The sequence below is a fragment of the Saccopteryx leptura genome, chromosome 4, assembly GCF_036850995.1.
Source record: "Saccopteryx leptura isolate mSacLep1 chromosome 4, mSacLep1_pri_phased_curated, whole genome shotgun sequence".
In the NCBI taxonomy this organism is placed as follows: domain Eukaryota; kingdom Metazoa; phylum Chordata; class Mammalia; order Chiroptera; family Emballonuridae; genus Saccopteryx; species Saccopteryx leptura.
Window position 1 is genome coordinate 169,548,009 of NC_089506.1, and position 27,705 is coordinate 169,575,713.

General features: G+C 41.8%; 1 protein-coding gene and 1 non-coding gene across 4 annotated transcripts in view; one reads left to right on the forward strand and one right to left on the reverse strand.

Annotated features, from left to right (window-relative positions):
* The window catches only part of EPB41L4A (erythrocyte membrane protein band 4.1 like 4A), a 320,637-nt gene that overhangs the window by 31,063 nt on the left and 261,869 nt on the right, over positions 1–27,705 (reverse strand). For all 3 annotated transcript variants that reach the window (XM_066382001.1, XM_066382000.1, XM_066381999.1), the window contains 5 exons: positions 26,344–26,434; positions 23,000–23,083; positions 21,854–21,967; positions 12,341–12,388; positions 11,210–11,287 (listed from right to left, as the gene is read on the reverse strand). In XM_066382001.1, the coding sequence (XP_066238098.1) occupies positions 11,210–11,287; positions 12,341–12,388; positions 21,854–21,967; positions 23,000–23,083; positions 26,344–26,434 (415 nt within the window). The remainder of the gene's footprint in view (positions 1–11,209; positions 11,288–12,340; positions 12,389–21,853; positions 21,968–22,999; positions 23,084–26,343; positions 26,435–27,705) is intronic.
* Positions 10,752–10,858, forward strand: LOC136404610 (U6 spliceosomal RNA). The gene has a single exon (XR_010751331.1). It is a non-coding gene; the product is annotated as a U6 spliceosomal RNA (small nuclear RNA).

Below are 27,705 nucleotides of genomic sequence, written 5' to 3' on the forward strand. Positions count from 1 at the left end.
AGTACCTATGAAGAAGAAACTAAATCTCTCTAGATGAAAGAGGAATTGTGTTAAGAAAAAAATTATCTATAGCACACTTCAAGCCCTTGAACTGTATATATTTCCTTCCTAAAGCTTTCATTTCTAATAGGTTATTTGAAAATTAACAAGATACAGTCATGATATGTTTCACAGATTCAAGAACACAGTTCCCTCTCTCATGGCGTGTACAGAGGAATTAAAATGTAGCATATATTGCTATGGATCTTAATATGAGACAGTATCTGAAGAAAAATAAGTGTAGGTAAACTACTTGAGGTCATAATAATTATTCTTTGAAACATTCCCATTTGAAAATGTTATGTGCATGTATATATATGTGTGCATATACATACTAATACATACAGTATTTTCATATCCAGAACCTACACATGAAACCATCCTGTGTATTCTGTGACAGCCTGGTGGGGGAGCAGACTCGGACACTCCTGGGACTGAGGGACTCCAAGTTAGACAGAGACAGTCAATGGAGATACCTCCTCGCCCCCAGGAGCCCACACCTCACACTGCCCAGGGACAAACTTAAAAGCCCAGGTCTCCTAACTCCCAACACTCTACAGCTTCCATCTGCGCTAAACCATTGCATAGTTATGGGCAGGACTAAATTTCACAACGTTAATTATTCTTCTTTTTTTCAGGAAATCAGCATGTTTACATTTTTTTGAGAGGTCAAGCCTATAAGCAAGGCTGCGGCCTGACTCAGGCAAACATACTTTCCCCCAGAAGATAGACATGTAAAAGGTAGTACAATTAGTGTCTTCTCGTTTTCTACTGTGGAATTTAACTGGCTACTTTCATACTCAGACTTTACCTTGATGAAAAAAAAATGAAAACTCCTGAAATATGAGCCCACAGAGTTCTTGTGCCTTGGTAGTAATAAAAACTACATCGGAGAGAATTTCAGACTATGGCATGTACCTTTAACTTTTTACTAAAAGTCTAAAGTGAGGGCAGCGGAAACCCTGGCAGTTAATATCTCCGTGACCCCCGTGTTTCAAGACAGAGGCCCTCTACTGGTGATACTGTTTCATAAATATTCTAACGATACACATTAAAAATGTAAGGCTCATTGAAGAGTCACAACAGAAGCACATTTTCCTGAGTAATGGTAGCTTGGCTGCCGTAGCCTGTAATGAAGTTTGAAATTACACCCTTACAAAAGGTCTCTGGTTAATGGTGCCTCATTACAAGAATAAAAGTGTCATTTCTTCTCTCGATGAACTGCTCCAGAAAATACAGGTACTACGTGGAAAGGAAAAATCCTAGCCCTAGAAGCAAGAATATTATAACATGTGGTTCTTAAGAGGCAGAAGTTAACTATTTTGTTTATGCATGAGTGAATTGATCTTTAAATGTAAAAGACATCTTCTATAATGCTTTGGCCTTCTAAGTCTCATCTCTCCTTAGGTGTGAGATATCGAGTGTTGTTTCTTGTTCACTTCCTGCTATATTTTAATTATGATGTAGGGATTGACATTAAGAAAAATAGCACCTTTTAGAAAGACAAACTGCTCTATGTGACAGCTAGTCATGTAAGTCTCAGGGGGAAAAATCTATTGTAACTTATATTGGAAGGGGATATATTCATTTTCAAATATTGCACTTAAAGTGAACCTCAAAAAAGCTAAAAATTTTTCCCTGTATCCTTAGATGCAGTAATTCTAAATTTATTATATTTTATCTATTTCCTTATGTACAACTATAGAGAGTTACTAGTTGGGGTAGGAAGCCTTATCATAAAGAGACTTTTGGGGGGTTTTGTTTTGTTTTGTTTTTTTGAGACTTTTGTTTTTTAATGCATAAGGAAGACGGTTGCTTCAAAACCAAACAAATTTCAAGGATGTTTCAGAATAGGAGAATTCTAATATATTTCCCCCATGTCTCACCAAATTTCAACACTCCATTTTTCCAACTATGCATGCAATTTAGATTGTAAATGCATGTGTCACAATTAAAATTTGCAAAAGGTTTAAAGATAAAATGTCATCAATCGTTTGATAACAAAAATAAAGATAATGACTATTCTTACTCTCATCTTTCCTGTCCTCCCAATTATAGTTCTGCCTCTTCTGCAGAATTCTTCCCATTAAATGAATTCTTATACAAACTCCCATGGGCTATACTTCACTCTCTACCTTTAACCCAGGCCATTTTGTTCCTAACAGGCTCTTCCTTCACACCACTTCTTAATTCACTCCTCATTCACTGAGATAAAGACCACGTTTCACACTGAACCTGAGAATTCTTACAAAGCCAAAGCCGTATAATGAAGCGTCAAGAAGATAAGCAACACGCGGTGCTCCTGTGTTCTGCCTGGTCCCAGCTCTGCCATTATCTGGGCAAATCACTTATCTTTTTTGATCAGGTTTCCGTTTTTTCATCTGCCTATTATTGCAAAGATCTCTCCTAGCTTTAAAACTCTGTCCTTCTCTATTTGTGTTTTATTGCAAACCAGTTAGACACGTTGAAACAAACCTCCACTCTTCATGGATGGCACGGCTTTCCAGACCGCTGCTTCGTACGGCCACCCCATTGCTGGTATTTAGTCTACAGGTCCCAGTTGATTGCAGGCTTGTGTTTCTCACCACCTGCACTGATTTTTGGATCACCTGTTATAAACCAATCTTTTTTTAAAGTAATTTTTCTTCCCTAGGGAAATTTATGTTGGCTGCAGGCATCTGTCAACAAGCTCCCTTAAGACCTGCAAGCAAAAAATTCATTTGCTTTTCCCAACCTTCCTCCATCATCAATAAATTATTCTTATTTGCTCTTAAAGGGGCTTCTGTCTCTTCCACTTTTCTTTGTGCTCTCCCTACGAAGTGGGCTTCCGTTGGTGCAATTTCTCTTTCAAGCTTTCCTTCTGTTTTCCTAATTTTTCAGCCTGCTTTGCCCTCGCTCAGTGATCTGATGTCACTCTTCAGCTGCTGCAGCTTTGCACTTCCACAGTCATCTCTGTCAACTTTGATTATGCTCTGGGAGCCCTAACTCATCCATACTGATGTCTAAATTTTGATACGACATATTAGAGTGGAAATCAGAAACCCGTGGCCATCTGCGGCACGGTGAACACACTGTTTCCACTGGCTTTGTATGAACTTCTCTCCCATACCCACAATTTCCACCTCGTTTGCAGCCTCTACCTAAATCAGAAACAGGGCAGGAGGGAATGCTAGCAAGGAAACAGTTACCTCTCAGGTTCTCTGGAAGAAATGCCCCACTGCTTTAAGCTTGCTATCATCCAAAGCGTATTTTCCCCCACTAGGGCACAGGGATAAGAAAGTTCTTTTCTTTAACCACTCTACAAAATCCTACCAAGACCACGCCCTACTTAGACGTATCATCCCTGTTAGTTACAGTGCCACAGGCACAGGGTCTTCTTTTTTTTTTTTTTAAGAAAATAATACAAGAGACCTGTGGAATATATTTAAAATATTTAAAACCATCTTAATCTATTATTCAGATACACAGATTCTAAAAGACACCTGAAAGGCAGGAAGAAACTAACAACATCTGTGGCAGAAAAAATTCATGTTAGAAACACTGACGTCTTTTCAGTTCAAGGGAGCGGGGCCCTGTTTCACAAATACGACAGGGACTCCAGATAGCAGGGAGCAGTGCTGACTATTCTCACTAATCTAACAGTACCTGCCTACGCAGGGCATTTTCTACTTTTCAAAGCATAGCTATTATCTCCTGGATATTTACAAACCTCCTGTGAGGTAGACAGGACAGGTATTATTCCACTTAGCATGTGAGGAAACTAAGATTCAGAGAGTAAGGTAACCAGCTCCTAGCCACAGAGTTCTTCAATGCCATGTCAAGTTCATAACCCAGGCCTGACCGGGTGGTGGCGCAGTGGATGGAGCATTGGACTGGGATGCAGAGAACCCAGGTTCAAGACCCCAAGGTCGCCAGCTTGAGCACGGGCTCATCTGGTTTGAGCAAAGCTCACCAGCTTGGACCCAAGGACGCTGGCTTGAGCAAGGGGTTACTCGGTCTGCTGTAGCCCCACGGTCAAGGCACATATGAGAAAGCAATTAATGAACAACTAAGGTGTCGCAACGCACAACAAAAAACTAATGATTGATGCTTCTCATCTCTCCCCGTTCCTGTCTGTCTGTCCCTATCTGTCCCTCTCTCTGACTCTCTCTCTGTCACTGTAAAAAAAAAAAAAAGTTCATAACACAGGCTCCCTAATTCTTTGTTCTGTGTACCGGACAGAGATGCAGAGAACCCAGGTTCGAAACCCTGAGGTCACTGGTTTGAGCACGGGTTCATCTGGCTTGAGTGCGGGCTCACCAGTTTTAGCGCCGAGTCACTGGCTTGAGTGTGGAATCATAAACATGACCCCATGGTTGCTGGTTTGAGCCAAAAGTTTGCTGGATTGAAGCCCAAGGTCACTGGCTTGAGCCAGGGGTCACTTGCTCTGCTGTAGCCCCCTGGTCAAGGCACATATGAGAAACCAATCAATGAACAACTAAAGTGCCGCAATGAAGAACTGACGCTTCTCATCTCTCCCTTCCTGTGCATCTGTCCCTATCTGTACCTCTCTCTCTGTCTCTGTTTCCGTCTCTCACAAAAAAAAAAAAAAAAAAAAAAAGGAAGAAAGAAACAAGGATTCTGATTTAGTTTCAATTTTAGAAAAATATAACTCTAGATAAGCAACTCCTTCCTCCACTTTGGGTCCAGAGCTGATGAGTGTATGAGAGATTTGTCACTTGTGCATCAACCATGGGCTCCATGCTACACGGTTCCCTACAACACCGGAGAGCATCAATGAACAACATCCTTTTATTGGGGGGGGGAGTAGAGTGGGTTATTTATATCTTTATTTACCCCTTTCTACTTTAGTTTTTCTTTCTTTGCTATTTTCACAATCTGGGTGAGTATCCTATAATTTTCTAGGTTTTGAGGTTTAAGAACAGTTTTTCTTTTAATAACTAGATGGAAGTTGGAACACAGTTTCTTGTTATAACATTTAAGATGACAGAAAGTCCTTATTTTCTCCTTACTGTCTCCTACTTATATTCTCATTTTATCTCTATTCTCTTGCCTCGCTTTTTCATCCGTCCTATTATTTTTCCTCATTCAGTTTTTTTGTCTTTCTTGTCTTAGCTTCCTTCCCATTCTTATTTCCTCTCTTCTGTCTTCTCTGACACTTAGCCAGTGATGTGTTAAAAACCACCTCAAGCATGTGGGTCAAGGTCTTGGTTCTGCTATGTACTGGTATTTGACCTTAGATATCTCTTTTAACCAATTTAAATTTTAGTTTTCTTATCTTTAAAGTGGGGTGTAATATAAACTTTTTTTTTCTTAAGTGAGAAGCAGGGAGGCAGAGAGACAGACTCCCCCATGCGTCCCAACCAGGCTCCACCCAGCAAGCCCCCTCTGGAGCAATGTTACGCCCATCTGGGGCTGTTGCTCTGTTGCTCGGCAACTGAGCTATTTTAGTGCCTGAGGCAAGGTCATGGAGCCATTCTCCGTGCCCAGGTCCAACTTGCTCCAACCAAGTCATAGCTGCAGAAGGGGCAGAGAAAGAGGGAAAGGAAAGAGGGAGGAGTGACGAAGCAGCTGGCCCTGACTGGGAGTTGAACCTGGGACATCCACACACCAGCTGATGCTCTACTGCTATGCCAATGGGCCAGGGCCATAATATGAACTTTTCTGTTGAATGAATTACTTGTAAAGATCAAATGTAAAGAGGTGAGAACACTTTGGGGTTTAGAACCACACAATGTGATATCTAATTTTGGAGTCATTGCCTCTGTGCCTGTCCTGCTTCTCCTTCACCCTCTTTCCAGCCTTTCCACTTTCCCTTTGTCTGGCTCTCTCTTCTCCCACCTTCCCCAGCTTTGCACATTAGTATTTTTAGACCAGTCATTTTTATCCCCTAATTCGTGGGTAGGTTTTAGGGGTCTCATAAGCCCATTGATTGTATGTAAAATTCTGTGTGTTTCTATGTATACAGTTTCCTGGTGATAGAGTCTAGCTTTCATCAGATTCTTAAGAGGGTGTCTGTGTGAACCCCCCAAAAGTTGTCTAATGGTTATAGTGAAGGCACAGGTTGACACTGGGAATTGAAATTGGTATTTCAATTCAATGTTAGGATTAAAACCTGAAATGCTTAGCCTGACTGGTGGTGGCACAGTGGATAGAGTGTCGACCTGGGTGCTGAGGACTCAGGTTTGAAACCCCGAGGTCACCAGCTTGAGCACAGGGTCTCTGGCCATAATTTCATGGTTGCTGGCTTGGCAGGAGCCCCCCCCCCCCCATCAAGGCATATATGAGAAGCAGTCAATGAACAACTAAAGTGACGCAACTACAAGTTGATGCTTCTCATCTTTCTCCCTTCCTGTCTGTTTGTAACTGTCTCTGTCTCTGTCTCTTGCTCAAAATAAACAAACAAACAAACAAAAAATGAAATGCTTAAATTTTCTTTAGAGTTTACTTTGCTATACCGATTTGTGAAACAGTTGGTTCAATTAAATTCATGAAATCGGGAACCTACCAAGTGCAGGGTTGGTAGTATGAAGTAACGATCTGTATGAAGATTAGACTGTATTCATTTCTGCTAGTTAGAATTTGGGATCTTCTACCTGAGATCAGAAGGGTTAGCCACCTTGTCTCCAGAAGTTGGAGTCTATGGGCCAGGCTCTAGACTTGCTCAGGGTGTAAGCTGAAGGAGAAACTAGGAATCAGACTTACCAGAGGGAAACTTTTCACAAACCAGCTTTCCCAGAAAATACCTTGAGCTTAATAAAATATCCTTCGCATTCAAAGAAACCAGTCTGCAAAACATCCTTTGTGCTATTGATGAAAATCAGCAGTCCTTTGAGCCTTCACTGAGAGAAGCTGAGGATTACCCAGTCATTAGCTTTGATGTGTGGCTCAGCTTTTAGGATTTTGAAGTGGGAGATTTGGAGGGCGAAGAGGGGCAGTGACTCACAGTCTGGTGTTTTTGCAGAAGTGCAAAAGTGGAAGTGCACGTGGAGCTAGGCAAGGATGAAAAGAGTAAAAGAAGTGAAAGAAATCTGGGGGAAGAGCAGGACTAGAGTAAATTGGCAATAGGGGACCATTTGGACCTCCCTAATTTTATCCTGGGGTGTTTGCATCACAAACACGAATTACGTATGTGAGGCAGTGCGTGTACACTGGTGTGCACATGGTAAAAACTTTCCAGAGTGATGTAGATAGACTATGACTTTTATATTTTAATGGTTGTTAGAAGCCTCAGCTACTGCTTTAGATAAAGTTAATTTTTAAACACTATTTTATTAACTTTTGTTTCTCCTCACACAAAATGAGAAATGTTTACATTGTTATCCATGGAACTGCAAAGCAGCTTAAGCCTCAATAGGTAGACTTTGGCCTGACCAGGCGGTGGCAAAGGGGATAGAATATTGGCCTGGGATGCTGAGGACCCAGGTTTGAAACCCCGAGGTTGCCAGCTTGAGCATGGGATCATAGACATGACCCCATGATCCCTGGCTTGAGCCCAAAGGTCGCTGGCTTGAGTAAGGGGTCACTTAGTTTGCTGGAATCCCCCAGTCAAGACACATATGAGAAAGCAATCAATGAACAACTAAGGTGCTGCAATAAAGAATTGATGCTTCTCATCTCTCTCCCTCTGCTCTCTCTCTCTGTATCTCTCTCCTGCACGTGCAAACACGCACTAAAAAAAAATTGGGTAGACTTTATGAAAAACAGTGTTTACACAGGGTGATGGAAACCTAACAGGAAAGACTTCCTTCATTTAAAAAAATATCCTTCCCTGGCCAGTTAGCTGAGTAGGTTAAAAGCATCATCCCAAAATGACAAGGTTGTGGGTTCGATGGTTCGATTCCTGGTCAGGACACAAATGGGAAGCAACCAGTGAATGCACAACTGAGTGAAACAAGAGATGAATGCTTCCCTCCTCCTCCCTTCTCGCTCCTTCTATCAATGAATAAAAATTAAAAAAAAAAATTAAACCCTGGCCAGATAGCTCAGTTGGTTAGAGCATCGTCCTGGAGCGCAGAGATTGCCAGTTTGATTCTCTGGTCAGAGCACATACAGAAGTTAGATGCCCCTGTTTCTCTCTCCCTGCTTCTAAAAAAAAAAAAAAAAAAAAAAAGGAAAGAAAAAGAAAAGAAAAAACCCAGCAAGAAGAAGTGGCAAAGAGAACAACATCCCAAAGATCGTACACAAGCTCCAGAAAGTAAACTTGACTGTGCAGAGTTCCACTGGACACATCATGGGCTTCAAAACAAAGACTGAAAACCAAATCTGCAGTGTTTGCCTCTCGGCCCCAGGCCCCAGGTCACAGAGGGGCCAGGAAAGCAGGGTGTGTCTGGGGCAGGCTCTGGTCTGACAGGAAGTGGGACAGTCAGCACATTCAAGATGCAGTTTGCCCCATTCTGTTACCAGAGTCCTTTAACAAAAGCACAGAGGACTCTGTGGAGAGCTTGGCAAAGTCACACTGTTTCTCAGATAAGGAAGGACAGATGAAGTTAAAGAGACCGGTCCTCTCCCCAAAACAAAGGCTTTTGTACAAGTAGGAAATAAGACATCCAGAGCCAATCCTCCATCACAGGCAGAAGACATATTAGGACCATTAGCAGGGCTGCAGTTTAAATATTCACACCTCTGCCTGCCTGACCAGGTGGTGGCGCAGTGGATAGAACGTCGGACTGGGATGCAGAGGACACAGGTTCGAGACCTCAAGGTCGCCAGCTTGAGAGCGGGCTCATCTGGTTTGAGCAAAAGCTCACCAGCTTGGACCCAAGGTCGCTGGCTCGAGTAAGCGGTTACTTGGTCTGCTGAAGGCACGTGGTCAAGGCACATATGAGAAAGCAATCAATGAACAACTAAGGTGTCGCAACGAAAAACTAATGATTGATGCTTCTCATCTCTCTGTTTCTGTCTGTCTATCCCTGTCTATCCCTCTCTCTGACTCTCTCTCAGTCTCTGTAAAAAAAAAAATAAATAAAATAAATATTCAGACCTCTGCATCTGAGCTGGAAAGAGTCAGTTCTGGCAAAATTCAAAAGGCTAACAATGGGATGGAGGGGTCAGTGGGAGCACAGCATGATGGGTAAGTGGCACCGGGGGCAGCCTGTTTGCAGCTTCTCCTGCATACTCACTGTCACCCACAGCACAAGAATTTTCAGGCGTGGGATTGGAACTGAAAGACATATTTCTTCCTCTGCCCACTTTTTGCTATGCCCCTGCGATCTAGACTCTAGATCTCACCTTCTACAGACACAGGCAAATTATGAAACCCTGGAGCAATATTTCTGCAGGTAAGATGAATCTGAAAGCCCTTGTGCCAGTGCCTTTGGAGAAGTGGTTTCTCATTAACAGCCTTACAAAGCATATTAGCATTTAAACATTCAGAACCACCATCACTCCAAAATACACTAATTTACAATACAAAGAATTCCAATCTAAAAATTTATGCCTGAGGTGGGGGAGAAACTCTCAAGGGAGAAAACACCTACAAGGAATATTGAAGCCGGTACAACTAGATCACCAATGAGCTATTTAAGGGTTTGTTGGCAACCTTTAAATAGTGTTACATTTTGAACAGCAAATGTCACTGTGAGTGCCTCTGGCCCCAAAAGACAGTTTTAAACATGCCACCTTCTGAGAAGTTGAGACTAGAACATCTATGAACAACTTAAAATATACCAAGCAGAACAGAAATATATTTGATCAATAAGTACAAATGGGTGTGTGGGGGGGGAGAGCTTTGTTTTGTGTTGGTTGTGAAGATTGGGAATTTTAGAGCAGGAACTGGCCACTTTAGGGAGAGCTGCCCTCCACACTTGCGTTTTCACAGATGAAGAAACTGAAATCATTTCCTTGAAGGTTGTCATAACACATTACGGTCTCGCCTCTATCTAGTGTGACTCCAGCCCCCAAGAAGGCTCCACACAGAAAGCTCTGCTAAGAACACGGCCTCCTCTCACAATGCCGTCTGGGCTAGTATTGCACAGGCTTTGTACTCGGGGAGGCTGATTCAGTGTGCGCCAAGCACGAAGGCTCCAGGAACTAAAGCTAGACCTTGGAGATTATCTTGTCTAACTTCCTCATTTTACAGAAGTGACAAAGACGGCCCAGTAAAGCAGAAGCAGCCAGGCCAGAGTCCCACATCAGGTGAGAATGGTTTCCAAGGGCAGCACTCCCGACATCCCCTTGGACCAGGTACTTCTGTGTAGTGAGGGGCTGTCCTGTGCACTGCAGCATGGTGAGCAGCACCCTGGCCAGTAGCAACCCCTCACCGAACCATGACATCGAAAGCGTGTCCAAACCTGGCCACATATCCTCAGGGAGTGGAGGGAGAGGACACAATTGCCCCCAGTTGAGAACCACTGGGTTAGAAACTGGTACAACCAGCAACCAAATCCCTCTCCCCTCCACCTGATACTCCTTCACTTTTGGAATACTTGTTTTCAAATAAATTATTTTGCAACCAGGGAGACCTAATTAATACATTAAGCCACCACTAATATCGATTTTATGTCAAATGATGGTATTAAAAAGCTCTTAAAAATGAGTCCTGAAGACATGAAGGGCCCTCATTCCTCCATCTAATGAACTGTATGTGCCTGACATAAATATAAACACGTGTTTCATGTATATCTACAAGAGGCGGGAACTATGGCATCTATAAAGCAATGAGTCCCTCATTTGGGGGCAAAATATAGTATCACGTTAAAAGATACTTCAGGGTGCTAGCTTCGGCAGCACATATACTAAAATTGGAACGATACAGAGAAGATTAGCATGTCCCCTGCGCACGGATGACACGCAAATTCGTGAAGTGTTCCATATTTAAAAAAAAAAAAAAAAAAAGATACTTCAGGGAGACATCCCTCTATTAATAGTAACATTTCTTACCACCTTTAAACAAATTCACTACAAGTTGTACCTAAATACAGATCCACCTTTTTCTTTTAATTAGCAAGAAGGAATTCTCATTGTCCAGTTGTTTAATCACCTTATTATAAAGATAAGAAACTCAGTTCAGAGCGCTGAGGTTTCCTAAAACACTGCTTTAAAATAGTGCCAGCTTACTTCTTAACTCCAGGTGAGCCAGTCAGGCTCACAAAGACACAGCACACCCAGCATTCCCCACCAACAGCAGCCCCTGACTGGAGTTCCCATTCCTGTGACATTCTAGCATTACCTGTTTCTCTTTTTCCGGTGTTCTCTATTAGAATTTTCTGATTCGCTACCACTGCTTGTGTTACAGCGTGAGCGGGACCTAAGGCAAAAAAAGGAGCAAAAGAAAAAACCCACATTTAAGACAAATGAAAAATTTTAGAAAGGTTCCTGTCAGTTCTCTGGAATTAATTCTATAGTAAAACTACTAATTCAAACCTAAGTATTAGTCCTTCCCCCAGTCAGTGTTTCTCAATTCAGCTAGATATCTGAGTGAATCTAAAGAAATGTGAAAGTAGATTAAGGTAGGCAAATGTCACTCTGTGTCCAGAAAGGACCACAAAACCAAGCACTTCCAACAAAAATCTGACACGGCAAAGCTCTAAGCCCCTGTGGTAAACTAAATATGGACACAAAGTCTGGTCATAGCCTTCAGAGGTAGAGTTTATTTCCCCTCCTCTTGACCTCCTGCTCGTCCTGTGGCTGATTTTACCAAGAGAATAAGGTGAGGGGTACTCTGCCATGTCCAGGACTATCTCTTAACAGGGCGACCAGCTCCAGCTTCCTCCCAGCCACCCTCTAAAGACGCCTAGGCCAGCCAGGGGGAGAGACCATGGAGAGAGGCCCCAGGCCTCTAGCAGTTCTGCCAAGACACCAGACATGAATGCTCCAACCTCAGCCACCATTTGGCTGAAGCTTCATCTGAGATTAGCAAGGCTAGCTAAAGAACTTCCTGTTCAATCAACAGAATCATAAAACAGATCTATAGATAGATAGATATAGATAGATAGATAGCTATAGAGATAAGATATATATATATGGTTATTCTTGCTTTAAAATACAGCAAGTTTGGGAGTGATTTTAATGTAGTAATAGATAATGGCGACAGCTCCTCGGAGATACAGCTCCTCTGAGGAGCAGAAAAAAGAGAAATTGCTAAGGATGCTACAGAATGGAAGTCTGAGAACCAGCTAAAGCCCATTTGAAAGTTAAAAACAAATGTATAATACCCTTAAGTGGCCACTAACAAAATAAACAAGGTACGATGGCCACTCACCCACCCCCTTGCCTCAGCTCTGAGCTGTGCCCACCTCCTGGTCCTTCCTCCCTGTCCCAGACCCTCCTTCCCATTTTGCGTTTTGTTTTGTTTTTGTACCTCCTCCTTTGCTTTAGATCTGAGTCTTCACCACTGTTATGGGCTTTCCTAAGGAAAACAAATAAATGAAGACATTAAAAAAATAGAAAATTATCAATTAGCTAAGGAAAGCATAGCAAAACGAGTTTCAAAATGTGTGTCTGTTACATATTCATTCATTACCAAACATTTCAATCACACATATATGCCCGACCCTACAGCAGGTCCCAAAACTACAATACCAAGCTAGCAACCTAGGGGGTGTTGTAAACAGTCTATAAATAACAATGTACAACATGTCTGTTAAATTCCACTCATACAGTGATGGGGTTAATCTGCAGTTCCGAGGTCTGCAATCAGCGAAGCCAAATGTGCCATAATCTGACATTAGCCCTCATCTGGATGCCCTTTCCAACACCCTGGCCTCCAAATCCCTTGACCTTTTCTCTAATAATCTCTTCGCTATAACTCAGCACCCTACCTCATGGTCACACTTGGACTTTATCCTCTGTAACCACCTCTAAACACGGTCCTCTGACCACAATCTCCTTCCCTTCCTGTTTGCCACTTCTGTTTACTTTCAAACACCTTCAGTGCAGTATCCTGGATAAATGTGCAAGCTCTGGAGCCAGACAACCTGAACATGAATCACATCTCCACTGATGAGTTGTGTCATTTAAATTATTTCTCTACTCAGTGACTCCATTTTAACAGAATCTCCCACAAAGGGTTGTTTTGAGGATAAAATGAATTAATACATTCAAAATGCACAGTATAGGACCTAGCGCATTGTACGCACTCAATAAATGTTAGCTGTTACTACTGCTTATTCAACTACGTCCATTCTACCTTTCTTTGACCTCAATAGGACTATTTGTCTATTGACTTTGCGACTTTCCATCAGCTCTTCGCCTTTCTTCATTCCCTCCCTGACTCAGCTTAGATTTCTGTCATCTCAGTAACTGCATGCCGATACTCAAAACTTCCCCCAACTTTCTGTTTTCTGTTCAATCTTTTTGGCAAGACCCCAAGCATGGGTGAAACCAACTATCCAGGTTCTCTGGGCTGGACCTCGACAGCTGGCCAAGCAGTGCTGGAAGGAATTAAACAAAAGAGCATATTGGTTACACTATAAATCCATGTTCATAAACCTCAAGTGAATCCACAACATGGCCCAGTAATGGCACCACTATTCTCTGATCTAAGTGCTCTCTCTGTTTCTGAAAAGCAGTTCTAAACTCTTTACTATGTAACCCTCTGATGCACCAGCCAGTGCTTCAAAAGATGACCATTTCCTCCTTCCAAAGGAAAAAGTCGCCATCAGATGGCAATGCTTTCATCTTCCTGTTACCAAAAATAAAGCTTACCAACATCACCCTCTCTCTTATTTACAGATCTGCCCTTACAACTAAGGTCAGTCCCTTCACCTGTGCTATGTGGGTCCCATCCCCTCCTCTTTTAAATGACTTTCATTAACTATGCTCCTGCCTCTCACATATATTCAACTAGTCCTCATGCGAAATTTTTATACCAGTTTTCGGTTTTTCACATTCTCATGTCTGTCTTATTTAAACACACACACACACACACACACACACTCTCACTCTCTCTCTACACATCCCCCTTCATCTTCTCCCAGTTTCTTCTCTCTCCTTCAAAGCCAAACTTCTTGAGAGAGGTGTCTAAGCCCCTTGTCTCAATTTCCTTACCCTTTATTTCATGTTCTTTTGCATTGTGATCAGGGCAGATATAGTTCTTTTTTTTTTTTTTTTAACATGTATTTTTATTTTTCTGTCTCTCTATTAAGGGGCCCAATATTTTCGTCTGCGTGCAGGGCCTCAGCTATCTTAACCTGTCTCTGTTGGGAAGGGCCATTATTTGCTATTGTTTGCTGAAGGGTTTTTTCCCCAGCCTGTTTTGCTGGAGAGTGCTGAGAGAGAGAGAGAGAGAGAGAGAGAGAGAGAGAGAGAGAGGTGAGGAGCTTCAGATATAGTTCTTTAATACTAAATCATAACTTATATTCCTCCATTTCCCTAATTTACCAAATAACATAACATTGATACATATCTGTACTTATACCAAATTCCTACATAACTATTTAGTATAAAGGTAGCTATAAAATATTGTTCACAGATGATCTACACAGCATTCAAGAAATACAATTCTATTTTTGCATAGGTTTTACCATTTTCTTAGAGATGATAATTGCCTAGTTTTCTGTGTACCTATCGGTTGCTTAGTTTTCCTAGTGCTTATCACTAATTCTTCAGCTGAACTCTTTAAGAGAGCAATAAAACTCCTTCTGAGTTGGACAAATACTCAGGTAATCTGCAAGTTCCATTTACATTCCTCTTGGAGCCCTCTGGCCTCCTGCTCACATCTGGACAGTCTTCTCTCTAGTATTGCTGCACATTATGCTGCTTTGATTAACCTGTTTCACCTTGACCCAGGGAATCCCATTTACTTCTTTGTATGACAGAGCCCATATTTCCAGGTCTCCTGGCTCTTGTCTTAGCTTTGGCAGAATGGATCTTCTAGTTGTTATGTGCGTGGCAGGTACTTTCTTTCTTTCTTTTTAATTTTTGAGAACTGTAATTTCTGAAAATGTCTTTATTCTACACATATAATTATAGTTTATCTAGGCACAAAATCCTAAATTGAAAAGACTCTTCCTGCAGCATTTTGAAGGCCATGCCTCATTACTCTATTTCTCTGATATTGCTGTTAAGCAGCCCAATGCCACAACTCTGATTTGTTACCATGTGTGATGGACTTTTCTTCTCTCCCACATTCCTCTCATACAACAAGTGCTTAAAATTTTTTTTCTTGGTTTATAAAAAATGCTTTGAAATGTAATGATAATTGATATTAGTATGAATTAATTTTTCAATCTATTATGCCAATGCTAAGTAGGTTCTCTATAGTGTGCGGTTATTCGGTTCTGGAATATTTTCTTGTATTATTTCTTTAATAGGTTTCTGGGGGTTTTGCCTTAGAAATTTTATTAATCAAATGCTTGATACTCAGATTTGATCATTTTTTATCCTTATTTCCATATATTTGTTTTGTTTTTGTTCTTTCAGGAAGATTTACTTAACTCTACCTTCTAAACCTTCTATTGATTATTTTAAATTCTGCCACATTAAAATCTAAGAACTCTTATTCACTCCTTCCTTTTGATATCAAATTTTTCATTTTCCAAAGATAACTATACTTTAAAATATTTTTTGTTTCATATATTGTCTCTATTTCTTTTGAATTCCTTCTGCCCCCCCCCCTCTCCTCCATGCAAAAGTCCTAATTATTTCAGTCTCCGTCTTTCCAAACGGCCATTATCCTTGAATGCCAGGTGATCATGGCTCTCTCTCAAGCATGTGCATTAGAAAGACTGGAAACCTCTGGATGAAGACCATGTTAACTGACAGTGCCACTGTCATGTGACAGTGGGTGGTCTCAACCATCTCACTGGTGAATTCTTTGAAAGTTTCTATCTGTAGATCTTTTCTCATGTATCTGTCTATATGTTACAGTGAGATTCCCTAATTTCAGGCCTGGGAGGGATAAACCTGACTTCAAGCATTCTGGGAATGAAGAGAGAAGCAAGCAGATTTTCATTCTCCTAATTTTTTCTTATGGCCACAATTTCTATGTCTGTTTGACGAAACTCATCCTCTTCAACTATGCCAAACAGATGCTGGGGTTCTCACAGCTCTGTCACTGGCTCGTTCTTCACACTGTATCTATGCTACATCCTTGTCTCTACTTCCTATTTCAATTAACATCTTCAAGAAATTTATTTTTCAGTCTGTACATCTAATCCAGCTTCTGACTTATATCCAACAATTCATGTGAGTCCTGCTCCGGGACTCTCAATGTTACCACAAATTCAGCACACCAAAACAAAAAGTTGCCCCTTTCAAGCCTGTACTATCCTAGTGATTCTTATTTCAGCACATTACACTGTAATCCATAAATTGCACAAGCCTGGTCTTCATTCTTGACCTCTTTCGCTCCTCCACTCTCATACTGATCCTGCCAACCTCACGCTCTTACCTCCGGATGGGTTTCAAAGCCACCAGCTTCCTTATATCCACACATCACCACACTGGCTCAAGATCCGTTCTCTTTGGCCAGGACTTTTATGATGATCACCTGCTGCCTGGTCTCTCTGTTTCCGCAACTATTCCCTCCCAACTTCCCTCCACAGAACCTTCACACAATACAAATGTGACCTTGTGATCATCCCTTCTAAACACTACTAGTCTAACGGCCAAAATCCACAACAAAGGTCAGGTGTCTTGTGAAGTCTGACCCCACCTTTCTCACCAGGCCATTTCTAGCATTTGACTGTCCACTCTCAGTGCTTGAGAAACACTGGCTTTTTATCCTTTTCAGGAATGCGCCCCTCTCCCTTCCATCCTTGACTCAACAACTCAGCAAAACTTCCCTAACTGTGCTGGTCACACAAGTGCTTGGATGGTAAAATTTTATCAAGCTGTTATTCTTAGAACTTGTGCACTTTTCTGTACACATGTTAAGTTTCAATTTAAAAAAATTTTAGGCCCTGGCCGGTTGGCTCAGCGGTAGAGCGTCGGCCTGGCGTGCGGGGGACCCGGGTTCGATTCCCGGCCGGGGAACACAGGGGAGGCGCCCATCTGCTTCTCCACTCCTCCCCCTCTCCTTCCTCTCTGTCTCTCTCTTCCCCTCCCGCAGCCAAGGCTCCATTGGAGCAAAGATGGCCCGGGCTCTGGGCTCTGGGGATGGCTCCTTGGCCTCTGCCCCAGGCGCTAGAGTGGCTCTGGTCACGGCAGAGCGAGGCCCCGGAGGGGCAGAGCATCCCCCCTGGTGGGCAGAGCATGGCCCCTGGTGGGCATGCCGGGTGGATCCCGGTCGGGCGCATGCGGGAGTCTGTCTGACTGTCTCTCCTCGTTTCCAGCTTCAGAAAAATACAAAAAAAAATTTTTTTAATTCCCCTAACCAGAACTCCCCCTCAAGAATATGTAACAGTCATAACTGCACATTTGTTTGTAATTTGTATATTTCTTCCCAACAAACTGACAAAGGTCAGAGACTTTCTCTAATGCTGTTTTACACAGTGCCTGGCATAAAGCAGGTGCTCAATGAATAGGGGTAAAAAAGCATGGCACTGCCAGAAGTATGCTGGCTTTTTTTCTAGAATGAGAATGTTTAAACAAGCAGGCTTCAGGGTCTCCATGAACTTTAAAAATTATAAGGAAGTTTGTATGTGGTATTTTATAATGTACTTTCTAGGGAATGAACCCAACACTTCATCAGATTCTCAGAGTTCTATCACCCCAAAAAAGGTTAAGAATCAATGTTCTAGTCTGACCAGATGGTGGTGCAATGGATAGTGTTGGCCTGAGATGCAGAGGACCCAAGTTCAAAATCCTGAGGTCACCGGCTTGAATGTGGGTTTACCAGCTTGAGCTCAGGGTCACTGGCTCAGCTAGAGCCCCCTACCTCCCGGTCAAGGCATATATGAGAATGCAATCAATGAACAACTAAGGGGCCACAACAAAAAAGAATTGATGCTTCTTATGCCTCTCCTTTCCTGTCTGTCCTCTTTCTCTCTCTCTCCTTCTCTCTTTCTCTCTCTCTCTTTCTCTCTCTCTTGCACACGTGCACACTAAAAAAAATGAACCAATGTTCTAGATTTTGCCATAAGTTGATAGCTGTGTTCATCTAATGACAAACTGGCAAAATATGAAATTTTTATCTCTTTTGCAGAACATGTTATCTTGACATCCGTTACAACACAGAATTTCACATCATGGCACTTCCTCAAATACTTAAGACTAGAGTAATCATATGACCCAGGAAGCCCTCTTCTGGGTATCTACCTAAAAAACTCAAAAACATTTATTTGCAAAGATATATGCACCCCTATGTTCACTGGAGCATTATTTATGGTGGCCAAGACATGGACAGAAGCAAAGTGTCCTTTGATAGAGGGTTGGATAAAGAAGGTATAGTGCATATGTACTATGGAATACTATAAGAAAAGATGAATACTGCCATTTACAGCAACATAAATGCTGAATGGACCCTGAGAATATTATGCTAGGCAAAATAATTCAGACAGAGAAAGCTAAGAATCATATGATTTCACTCCTATGTAGAAAATAAAACTGAAACTCATACACACAGACAACAGTATGGTGGTTACCAGAGGGGAGGGATTGAAGGGGTAGTAAAGGGTAAAGGGGCCAAATATATGGTGACAGAAACTGACCTGACTTTGGGTGGTGGGCACACAATGCAATATATAGGTCATGTTTCATAGAAATGTATAGAAATTAAAAATAAAAATAGGGGGGGAGAAGAATTTCCTATTATTAAATTTGAGTCCTTAAAATTCTTCCATGCTGAGGACAAATCTCAGTTTTGAATGTCAGAGTTAAGTCATCTATATAGGGATTTGTGCCCAGAGGCACAAAACTAAGGAGGACAGAAACATTTCTTGCATTTTTAGTGAAAAGAAACAAAGAATGAGCTTTGGCTCATCCATGCCAACATGAACAATGACTCGTCTCCTCAAAACACACATGCTGAATAAGAGACCTTTCCAGTGACACACAGAACCAGACAGAAGGTTCTATGGCTGCACAGACAAAATCAAAGTGGTCTTTCCCCGGGTGGTGCCAATGAAAGGACCCTATGACCATTCAGCACAATTACTTCTCTGTACTGCACAGGCAGCCAACTGAAAACGTATCTCAGTATAGAAGTCATTACATCTGGAGTTGAGAATGTATATGCTCAAAACTATTTCAAGCATTTAGTTTGAAAAGAAATGTACATTTTGGTATATTTTAGCAAAACTTGATAAGTTCATTTTTGAATATATTAAAATCAAAATGACCATCTGCTCAACATATGTAATTATTTAATTTATGGAATGACAAAGTACACTAATAATTAAGAATGAAAAACTTTAAAAAGCCTATCTAACAATAATCAGATCATGACAAATTCTTCATATATTTAGTGAATCCCACTAGCCACCACCACCTCCACACATATATTATACACATAAATGTGCTTTAAAGCATTTCCCAGTGATAACACCATGACTTCAAGTGTTGTCCAAATAGGACCAATCCTTGGTAGGGAAGAACAGCAGAAAATCTTTCCCTTTGTCTTATTTAAATGACAGTTCATCATCCCTGCCTTTTTCAGATGTACAGACCTGGATCCAAATCCCAGATGTGTTACAAATGAGTTACTGTCATCTCCCCGAGCCACAGTTTTCTCATCTGTGGAAGTGAGACGGGCTGGGCCAGGTCCTGTCCATTGGTACGCCACATCCCAACCCATCTATGGTCTTCCCTGTAGTGCCAAGGCTAGGCACCTGAAAATTACATTTTCCTGGACTCCTTTGCTCACCGGGTTCCACTTAGAGAGGCACTCAAGTGAGATTTAAAGGTGGGGAAAAGGGGAAGCAGCTGTGCTTCAGGCAGTGCCTGTGGCATCCACTCTTGACTCCCGAGAGGTGGGGTTCCACGGCACTAGCTATGCTGGTGGCACCTCCAGCAGTGGCAGCAGTGAGCCTGGGCTCATGCACACCAGCTTGAAGGCAGAAGCAGCCTCTGGAGTTCTGGGTAATAACTGCTTGTCTCCTTTTATTCCTCCAGCCCAGGGGCAGTCGAGCAGCCGACCTCAGAGTGGTGCCCCGTCTCTGCCTTCTGATCCTTCAATACTACCCACATTTATGTACCCAAAGTCCCTGCATTAGTCCCTCTCTGCTAAAAAATGCCTCATGACAGAAAGATACAAATGCCCATTCCCGTATGGTTATTATAAAGACCAAGTGAGATAATATATAGCAAGCAATTTGCTCAGTACTTAGAACATGATAAATGCCAACTACTATTCCATTATTCTATCTAATCATTGTTGGTCATGATTTCTCTCCCCCTTTTCAGTCCTACTAGGTGGAGGTGGTACAGACCTCTCTCTTCTTTTTTCTTATTTTTTTTTATGATTTTAGTTTGTGTTTACATAGATTCAAGTGTCCCACTGAATACATCTCCCTCCACCCCCTTATCCCTCTTGGCCCCCCTAAGCCCCTCCCCCCAATGCCTTCCCCCTTCCCTCCAGGATTTGCTGTCCTGTTCTCTATAATGCTGTTATGTATATATAATTTCATTAATCTCTTTCCCTTCTCTGATCCCATCTTCTCTTCTACTTTCCCTCTGACCACTTTCCCTCTGGTCCCTTTGATCCTGCCTCTGCCTCTGTTCCATTCCTCAGTTCACATTGTTCATTGGATTCCTCAAATGAGTGAGGTCATATGGTATTTTTCTTTCTCTAGTTGTCTTATTTCACTTAGCATGATAGTTTCCAGGTCCATCCATGTTGTCGCAAAAGGTAAGATTTCCTTCTTCCTCACGGCCACGTAGTATTCCATTGTGTACATGTACCACTGCTTTTTAATCCACTTGTCCACTGAAGGACACTTGGGCTGTTTCCAGATCTTGGCTATTGTAAACAATGTTGCAATAAACATGGGGGTGCATTTCTTATTTTGAATCAGTGATTTGGTATTCATAGGATATATTCCGACCTCTCTCTTCTTAACCATTGAAGAATTTCAGTGAAGTGGGACCTGGTTTAAGAGACCTGGGGAATAAGATTCTGGAGAACTGGAAGAAATAGAAGGACACCACGGGCATGGACCAGCAAGTAAGTATAAACAGGGCCCAGAAGGGAGAAGGGCTGTTTTCCAGACCCACAACCTATACAAAAGACTCTTGATGGCTATCTGACAACCTGAACCGAATGTCTCATAATTATAAAAGTCACTTATTAAAATCCACCTATGTAGGTACCCAAAGTAAAACACAGCTGCCTTCATGCAGGAATGAAATGACTTTCACGGGTGAGTCATTTCCAGGTCTTCCTCTCTCGCACCTATAACATTGCCCAGCCTGCTTTGCAAAGAGAGTCCCAAACTTCTAGATATGGACTTTCTAAAATAATTAAATAGTACAAACATGCAAATATAATTGTGCAAACAAGTTAACCTTGCTGAGTAAAATCTACCAGGATTTATTTTCTCTGTGCTTTGAGAGGAGTTTTACTCCCATTTAAACAACAACATCCGTCTGGAGAGCACACAGCCTGAGCTGAGGTTACTCTGTAAACATAACTTTGTCTTCTCAGGCCACATTTAATATCTTTTATGTATTAATATACATTAACAATTTAAAATGTTATATAATGTATTACACATACTATATATATTGTTAAAATATATGTGCACTTTTTAACTTACAACTCTTCACCACAACACAGAACGCAAATGCCTGTTAGTATTTTTTAACTTCTTCTCCGGCTGTTGAAGAGAACGGCTTTGGCATCTCTAGCATATTTTATCTCAGAAAACAGGAGCCTTCTGTTATCTTGGAGAGACAAACAGTCAGGACATTATGAGAATAACCTGTGCCAAAAACATGACTGGGACCCAGAGCATCTGTGGAAAATTAAGATCAGGGGCTGCGTTCAGCTTACCTTCTCCTGGGTGGCTGCACAGAGTCATTGTCGCTCCCACAGGAAGGGTTTCGGCGGCGCGTGTAGGGGAACTTCGGGGACTTGGTGCGGTCGTTGGGAGAGTTGTAGAGTCCGCTAGAGTGGGAGAGGAGCGGTCAACAATCCCTGCAGAGGACCTGGGAGAGAACACCCTGACCCTAAAGCTCAGGGCTCAAGGAAAGTGTTCGCGCCTGCGCAGCTGGTACTTTCAGGGGAACACTGGCGCAGGGGCAAACAGTTCTTTTAGTTGAGAAGATATATCGAAAGGAAAGAGAGGTAGAATCTGGTAAATAATTAAATAAGTAAATAAACCCTTTAAGTAATTATTTTGTAGGAATGGATTTTTCTCAGTGGCCTTCAACAGTTAAGAAATGAACAGACAAAAATAATAGCAATAATAACAACAAGTTGCATTTATGATGAACCTACCACATGCCAGGCACTGACTGAGTTAAGTGCTTTCTGTTCATTATCTTAGCTAATCAGCATACCAACCCTAAGCACTGAAGTACAATAAGTAGACCCATTTAACACAAAAAATAAAAATACAGAATGTTTCATTACACAGCACAAGTAAAGTAGCTGGAAAGTGGTAGAGCTAGAATTTAAACTCCTAGGTGGTCACAGATGAAACCACCAGAACAACACAGCCAGTAAGCAATAATGCAGTCTGTCACTGGCTGGATAGTTAGGAACAAAACAAACTAAGTATACATATTTTTAGGAATGACAGTCTTCTAGAATCACTGTTCTTCAGCTATTGTTTTCAACTAAAGTTTTAACCAGAACTCTAAAATTGTAGAAATTATTAATAGATTTCATTTAGAGTTTTCCGAAGTACATTCTCTTACTATAAACCACCACAGTGACCTTCCAAGGCAGTTTCTTAATATATACTAGTTTCCTTTCTCTCTTTCCAGGAGAGACTTTCACATTAGGATTTCTCGTTAGGACACATCCTGTTGATCCCTGCTTCCGAGTTTCCAGTCACGCTGATTTAGGAACCTGATGCCATGTCCAAAGCCAGTCCTGGCCAGCCACAGAGCAGGTGGACACCATTATTTGATAGGGGCAACTTCTAACCCCTTTGCTTCTGTTCTGCTTTAGAAAAACAATGATTTCCTTTACCTTTGTGAACCGTTTTCTTCCCACGGTGCATGAGATTTGCTTCTTTGGGTATTGGGGCTGTTTTCATTCTTTGCTTTCTTAAAGCTTTAATAAAAAAAAGGTATATGAAAAGCAAATTAACTAGAAAATACAAGGAATTTAATTTACACACTTATTTCCTCAATAAAATTATTTAACAAATGTTTTAAAATGTATGTTTATTTATACTCGTGACTCATTCCAAAAAAGAATATGAAGTGACTGCTAAAAAAAAAAAAAATATGTCTCCAGCGAGTATTTTTTAATCTCCCCCCAACCCTTCTTCCTGGTTTTACTGCTTTAAGTGAAAAGAAGGCAGGTTACCCATTGTTAAGAAACTTTCGAGCGAGTCCACCTGCAGTACAGGCAGTGAGGGCATTGGGCTTGTGAGCCTGGCTCCCTCTTCTGAGCAGTGGTCAGAGAACCCCCTGGCTCTGGATCTGGGTCTGAATCTGTGCTGGGGGTCAGCTCTGGGCAGGTTTCAGCTATCTACACTGACCTTGCCCTCCTGCCACTTCCACCACATCTTGACATCATCCTTCCAAATCAGAATGACTTTCACATGCTACTTCCTGACCTAGTATCATCTTTCTGCCCTAAGAATATAAATACATCTGAGTGGTTATTCAATCCCAACAAACTGCTTTAGAAACACACGGGAGACACAAGAAGGGACTCGCTAGAAGCCTCCATTGCCGGTGGGGGAGGGGTGTGTGTCTCCTCTCACTTCCAGAGGGGTCTCGGCTTCAGAAAAAGATAGAGCTACCAAACTCTAATGCACTTTTAGCCCTGGCTGTCTGAAGAATCCTCTATATAACAGTCTTTAAACATGCTCCTAGCAGGGTTCTCTATACAGCCTAGAAAAAGGAGAGAGAAAAAATTGACAAGTTCACCTCAGAAAATAAACTTGTACCCTGGCATATTATATCCATACAGGAATAATAGAAGTCTAAAAATAAATTTGACAAAAGCACATAACTCACAGTATTAGTGGATAGTAAGTAGTAGTTTAATATATGAAGAATATGTTTTTTATAAATGTTAAAAAATATTTGGAAGATCAAATTTCCAAGGTAGAAGCTTACTTTTGAAATGAGGAAAAATAATAAAGTTAGCTGTTTAATACAACAGTAGAAAGTGTGCACACACGCGTGCGTGCGAGTGTGTTCAATAAGTCAGGGGAAAAGAAGAAAGAAGAGAAAAGGGAGACAGAGAAATGGAGAGGGAGATGAAAGCGGAATTGGGAAAGTCGGCTGAAGTTAAAGAACAATGAAATCCTGGGCAGTGAATTAACTGCATTCGCTCCCTAAGCTATTTCTCGTCTAAAGCTTGAGTGGGAAAATTCTGACAGTCCTTTGGGTATCAGTCCTATTGGCAAGAATGCAATTACAAAGGAGACTGAACTCCTTCTATACATTCTAAAAAGCTCTGGATCTGAATTTCATGGTAGATTACTGTTCCTCTGTTGGTCTTACCACAGCACACCCTGCACATACAGATTAAGCTGACGCTAGCCACAGCCGTGAGGCTGACGAGGCGAAGCCCCGAAAACTGAAGGGTCTGCAAAGGCAAAGAGCTGGTCATTCCAACAGCACCTGGATAGAGGGTATTCTAAAACTAAACAAAAGAAATGCAGTCAGAACCCTGGAAATAACACTGCAACTCTGAGAAGCCTCAGCTCTTGGAATTATTTTGCTCGGAAATTATAAACTGTATTTCTCCAAGTTTTCACAATCCAGTCAAATGAAGACACCATTATTTACTAACAAGAGATGGAGTAGATCAGTGGTCCCCAACCCCGGGCCATGGACCGGTACCAGTCTGCGGGCCATTTGCTACTGGTCCGCAGAGAAAAAATAAATAACTTACATTATTTCTGTTTTATTTATATTTAAGTCTGAACGATGTTTTATTTTTAAAAAATGACCAGATTCCCTCTGTTACATCTGTCTATGACTCACTCTTGATGCTTGTCTCGTGAGTTTGACAATTATATTTAAAAATACCACAGTTTTTATGCCGGTCGCATAATTTTATTTTGAGCATTTATCCATCCCACCCTAAAGGCCGGTCTATGAAAATATTTTCTGACATTAAACCGGTCCGTGGCCCCAAAAAGGTTGGGGACCACTGGAGTAGATGATCTAAGAAGTCTTTCCAGGTCACACCTTTCTGACTGCTTGGACTTCTCCAGGATGCGCGCGGAACATCCCTAGAGGGAATGTGAGTGGTGAAAGCTGCTCACTGTATGCCGAAAACACTGTCCCGTGAACATAATTGGAGACGGGGAAGAAATGACACTGAAATTACATCTTAGAGAACAAAGCTGATTGTTCAGGGAAACAATCCATGTAATAAGAGTAAGAGAAAGTTTTTTCTACTGGGGAACACTGCTGGGAAATGGATGCAAAAGGACCGTGACAACTCTTCATACATATGCAATCACTGACCTCTGAAGCCCTGTGCCTCTCAGTGCTATAAACCCTCCTCCCAGGGCCACAGCTCAGTGCATCACTGCAATGAACACAGCACATTAAACATGAGTATCACCCACTTTATTGAACAGGTCCCTCTGAGTTAGTGCATTATATCATGCCATTTGAAAAATCACATGGAATTTTCATTTTGTTGCCAAGAACACACACCACAGATTATCTTTGAATTCACCATGCTGTGACAGCAGGAGCATTCACCTCATTTTTTTTTTCCTTTTTTCAGTGAGAGGAGGAGAGCCAGAGACAGACTCCTGCATGTGCCCTGATGGAGATCCATCTGACAAGCCCACTAGGGAGTGATGTTCTGCCCATCCAGGGCATTGTTCTGTTGCTCTGTAACCAAGCTCTTCTTAGGGCCTGAGGCGGAAGCCATGGAGCCATACTCAGCGCCCAGGGCCAACTCACTTCAATCAAACTATGGAAGCAGGAGAGGGAGAGAGGGAGGGAGAAAAAAAAGGAGGGGGAGAGAGAGAGAGAGAGAGAGAGAGAGAGAGAGAGAGAAACAGAGAAGAGAGAGGAGGAGCAGTAGAGAAGCAGATGGGCACTTCTCTTGTGTGCCCTGACTGGGAATCAAACCTGGGACATCCATACGCTGGGCCAATGCTCTGCCACTGAGCCAACTAGCCAGGGCAGGAGCATTCACTTCCAACAAAAGAGGCAGGTCCGGACGTATCTATAATTCACCGGCTTTTTAAAGTATTCTTTGGCCCCAGACTATTCTGATCAAAACTATTAGTGAATTATCAAAGTGAAAGATTCTTAACCTTGCTCAGAGGGCAAAGCACCATGTGACAGCATATGGTGTTACATCCCTTTGGTTAACTGACTGACCTTTTTATTGGAGAAGGTGCAATAATTTTAGTTGTTCCTTCATTTTCTCCATTTTCCATGTTTGCAGTTACCCGATTTATGATGTTGGATCCTAGGAGCCAAAAGGGAGAAGAAAAGATGGAAGGGAGGAGAACACAGTGATCAGGAAAACACAAAGAAGCAAAAAAGTCATTTTAAAATGTAATTTGGGGGAATGTCTTGCACACTGTATTAATAAATCACAATTCCAAATAAATAATAAATCAAACAACAAATCTGAGGTGCTATTTTCTGACATGTAAAAAATATCTACCTCAATCCTCAACATAACAACGTCCTTCGGGGTCTAGGCTATAACACTACGTTAAAATGGGACCTTTGGAGACTAAGAGTTAAGGCCTACATCATGGCCAGCCTTTGCTTGAGACTGTTAAAAATAAGATTTTAAGATATTTAGTGCTATATTTTGAAATGTGAAACCTAATAATTGGTCATTACACTGTAAAGAAGTTACCATTTGTTGGCATGCCATGATAGTTCCCATTCTAAAACAAAGCAAACAATAAAATTTCAAACCTGAAAATATGAAAATACTCCAACTCTTTATACAAATGGCAAAAAGAGTAATATAGATGCGATCTGTGTCACTCATGTACACACAAAAAAGTTTTCAAATGTGCTTGTGCAAACATCTGTAAAAGCCTAAAACTGACTGTAAAAGCTGTTACCCCACAGATTTGCATATATGCCAGGAGGACCCAGCAGAGGGAGCCGCCAGCAGACTGATGTTGGGAATCATGATTCAAATAGAGCCGAGAGGAAGGCTAAGGCTAAGCCCACAGAGAAGTGTGGAAGCCATTCTCAGAACAGAAGCTGATAAACCTGTAGGGTAAGAGGTGTGGGCACTAATGACGGCTCTTCTCCAGTGACATGCACGTCACTGGGTGGTGCAGGGGAAACCAGCGAGGGGGGGCCCGAAGTCCCTGTGCAATGAACTCCGTGCCATACAAGTATATCCACCTCAGACAGGCACCCTGGGGGCCACAGCCACAGTGGAGACCCTCAATACAAAGTGTAATTACCATTAAATACAGGTGATTTTTGAATCACAAGATGAATCTGTAATGCTAATATTTATTGAGCACTTATTACATATCAGGTGTTATTCCAAGCATGTCACATCTCTTTACTCATGCAATCCTCAAAATAATCATATAAAGTAAATAGTAATATTATCCACATTTTTAAAGATTAAAAAAAGGCCTTTCCCAAGGCCCCCACAGTTTATGAGAGAGAGAGAGAGAGAGAGAGAGAGATGTGTGTGTGTGTGTGTGTGTGTGTGTGTGTGTGTGTGTGTGTGTATGTGTGTGTGTGGCGGGAAGG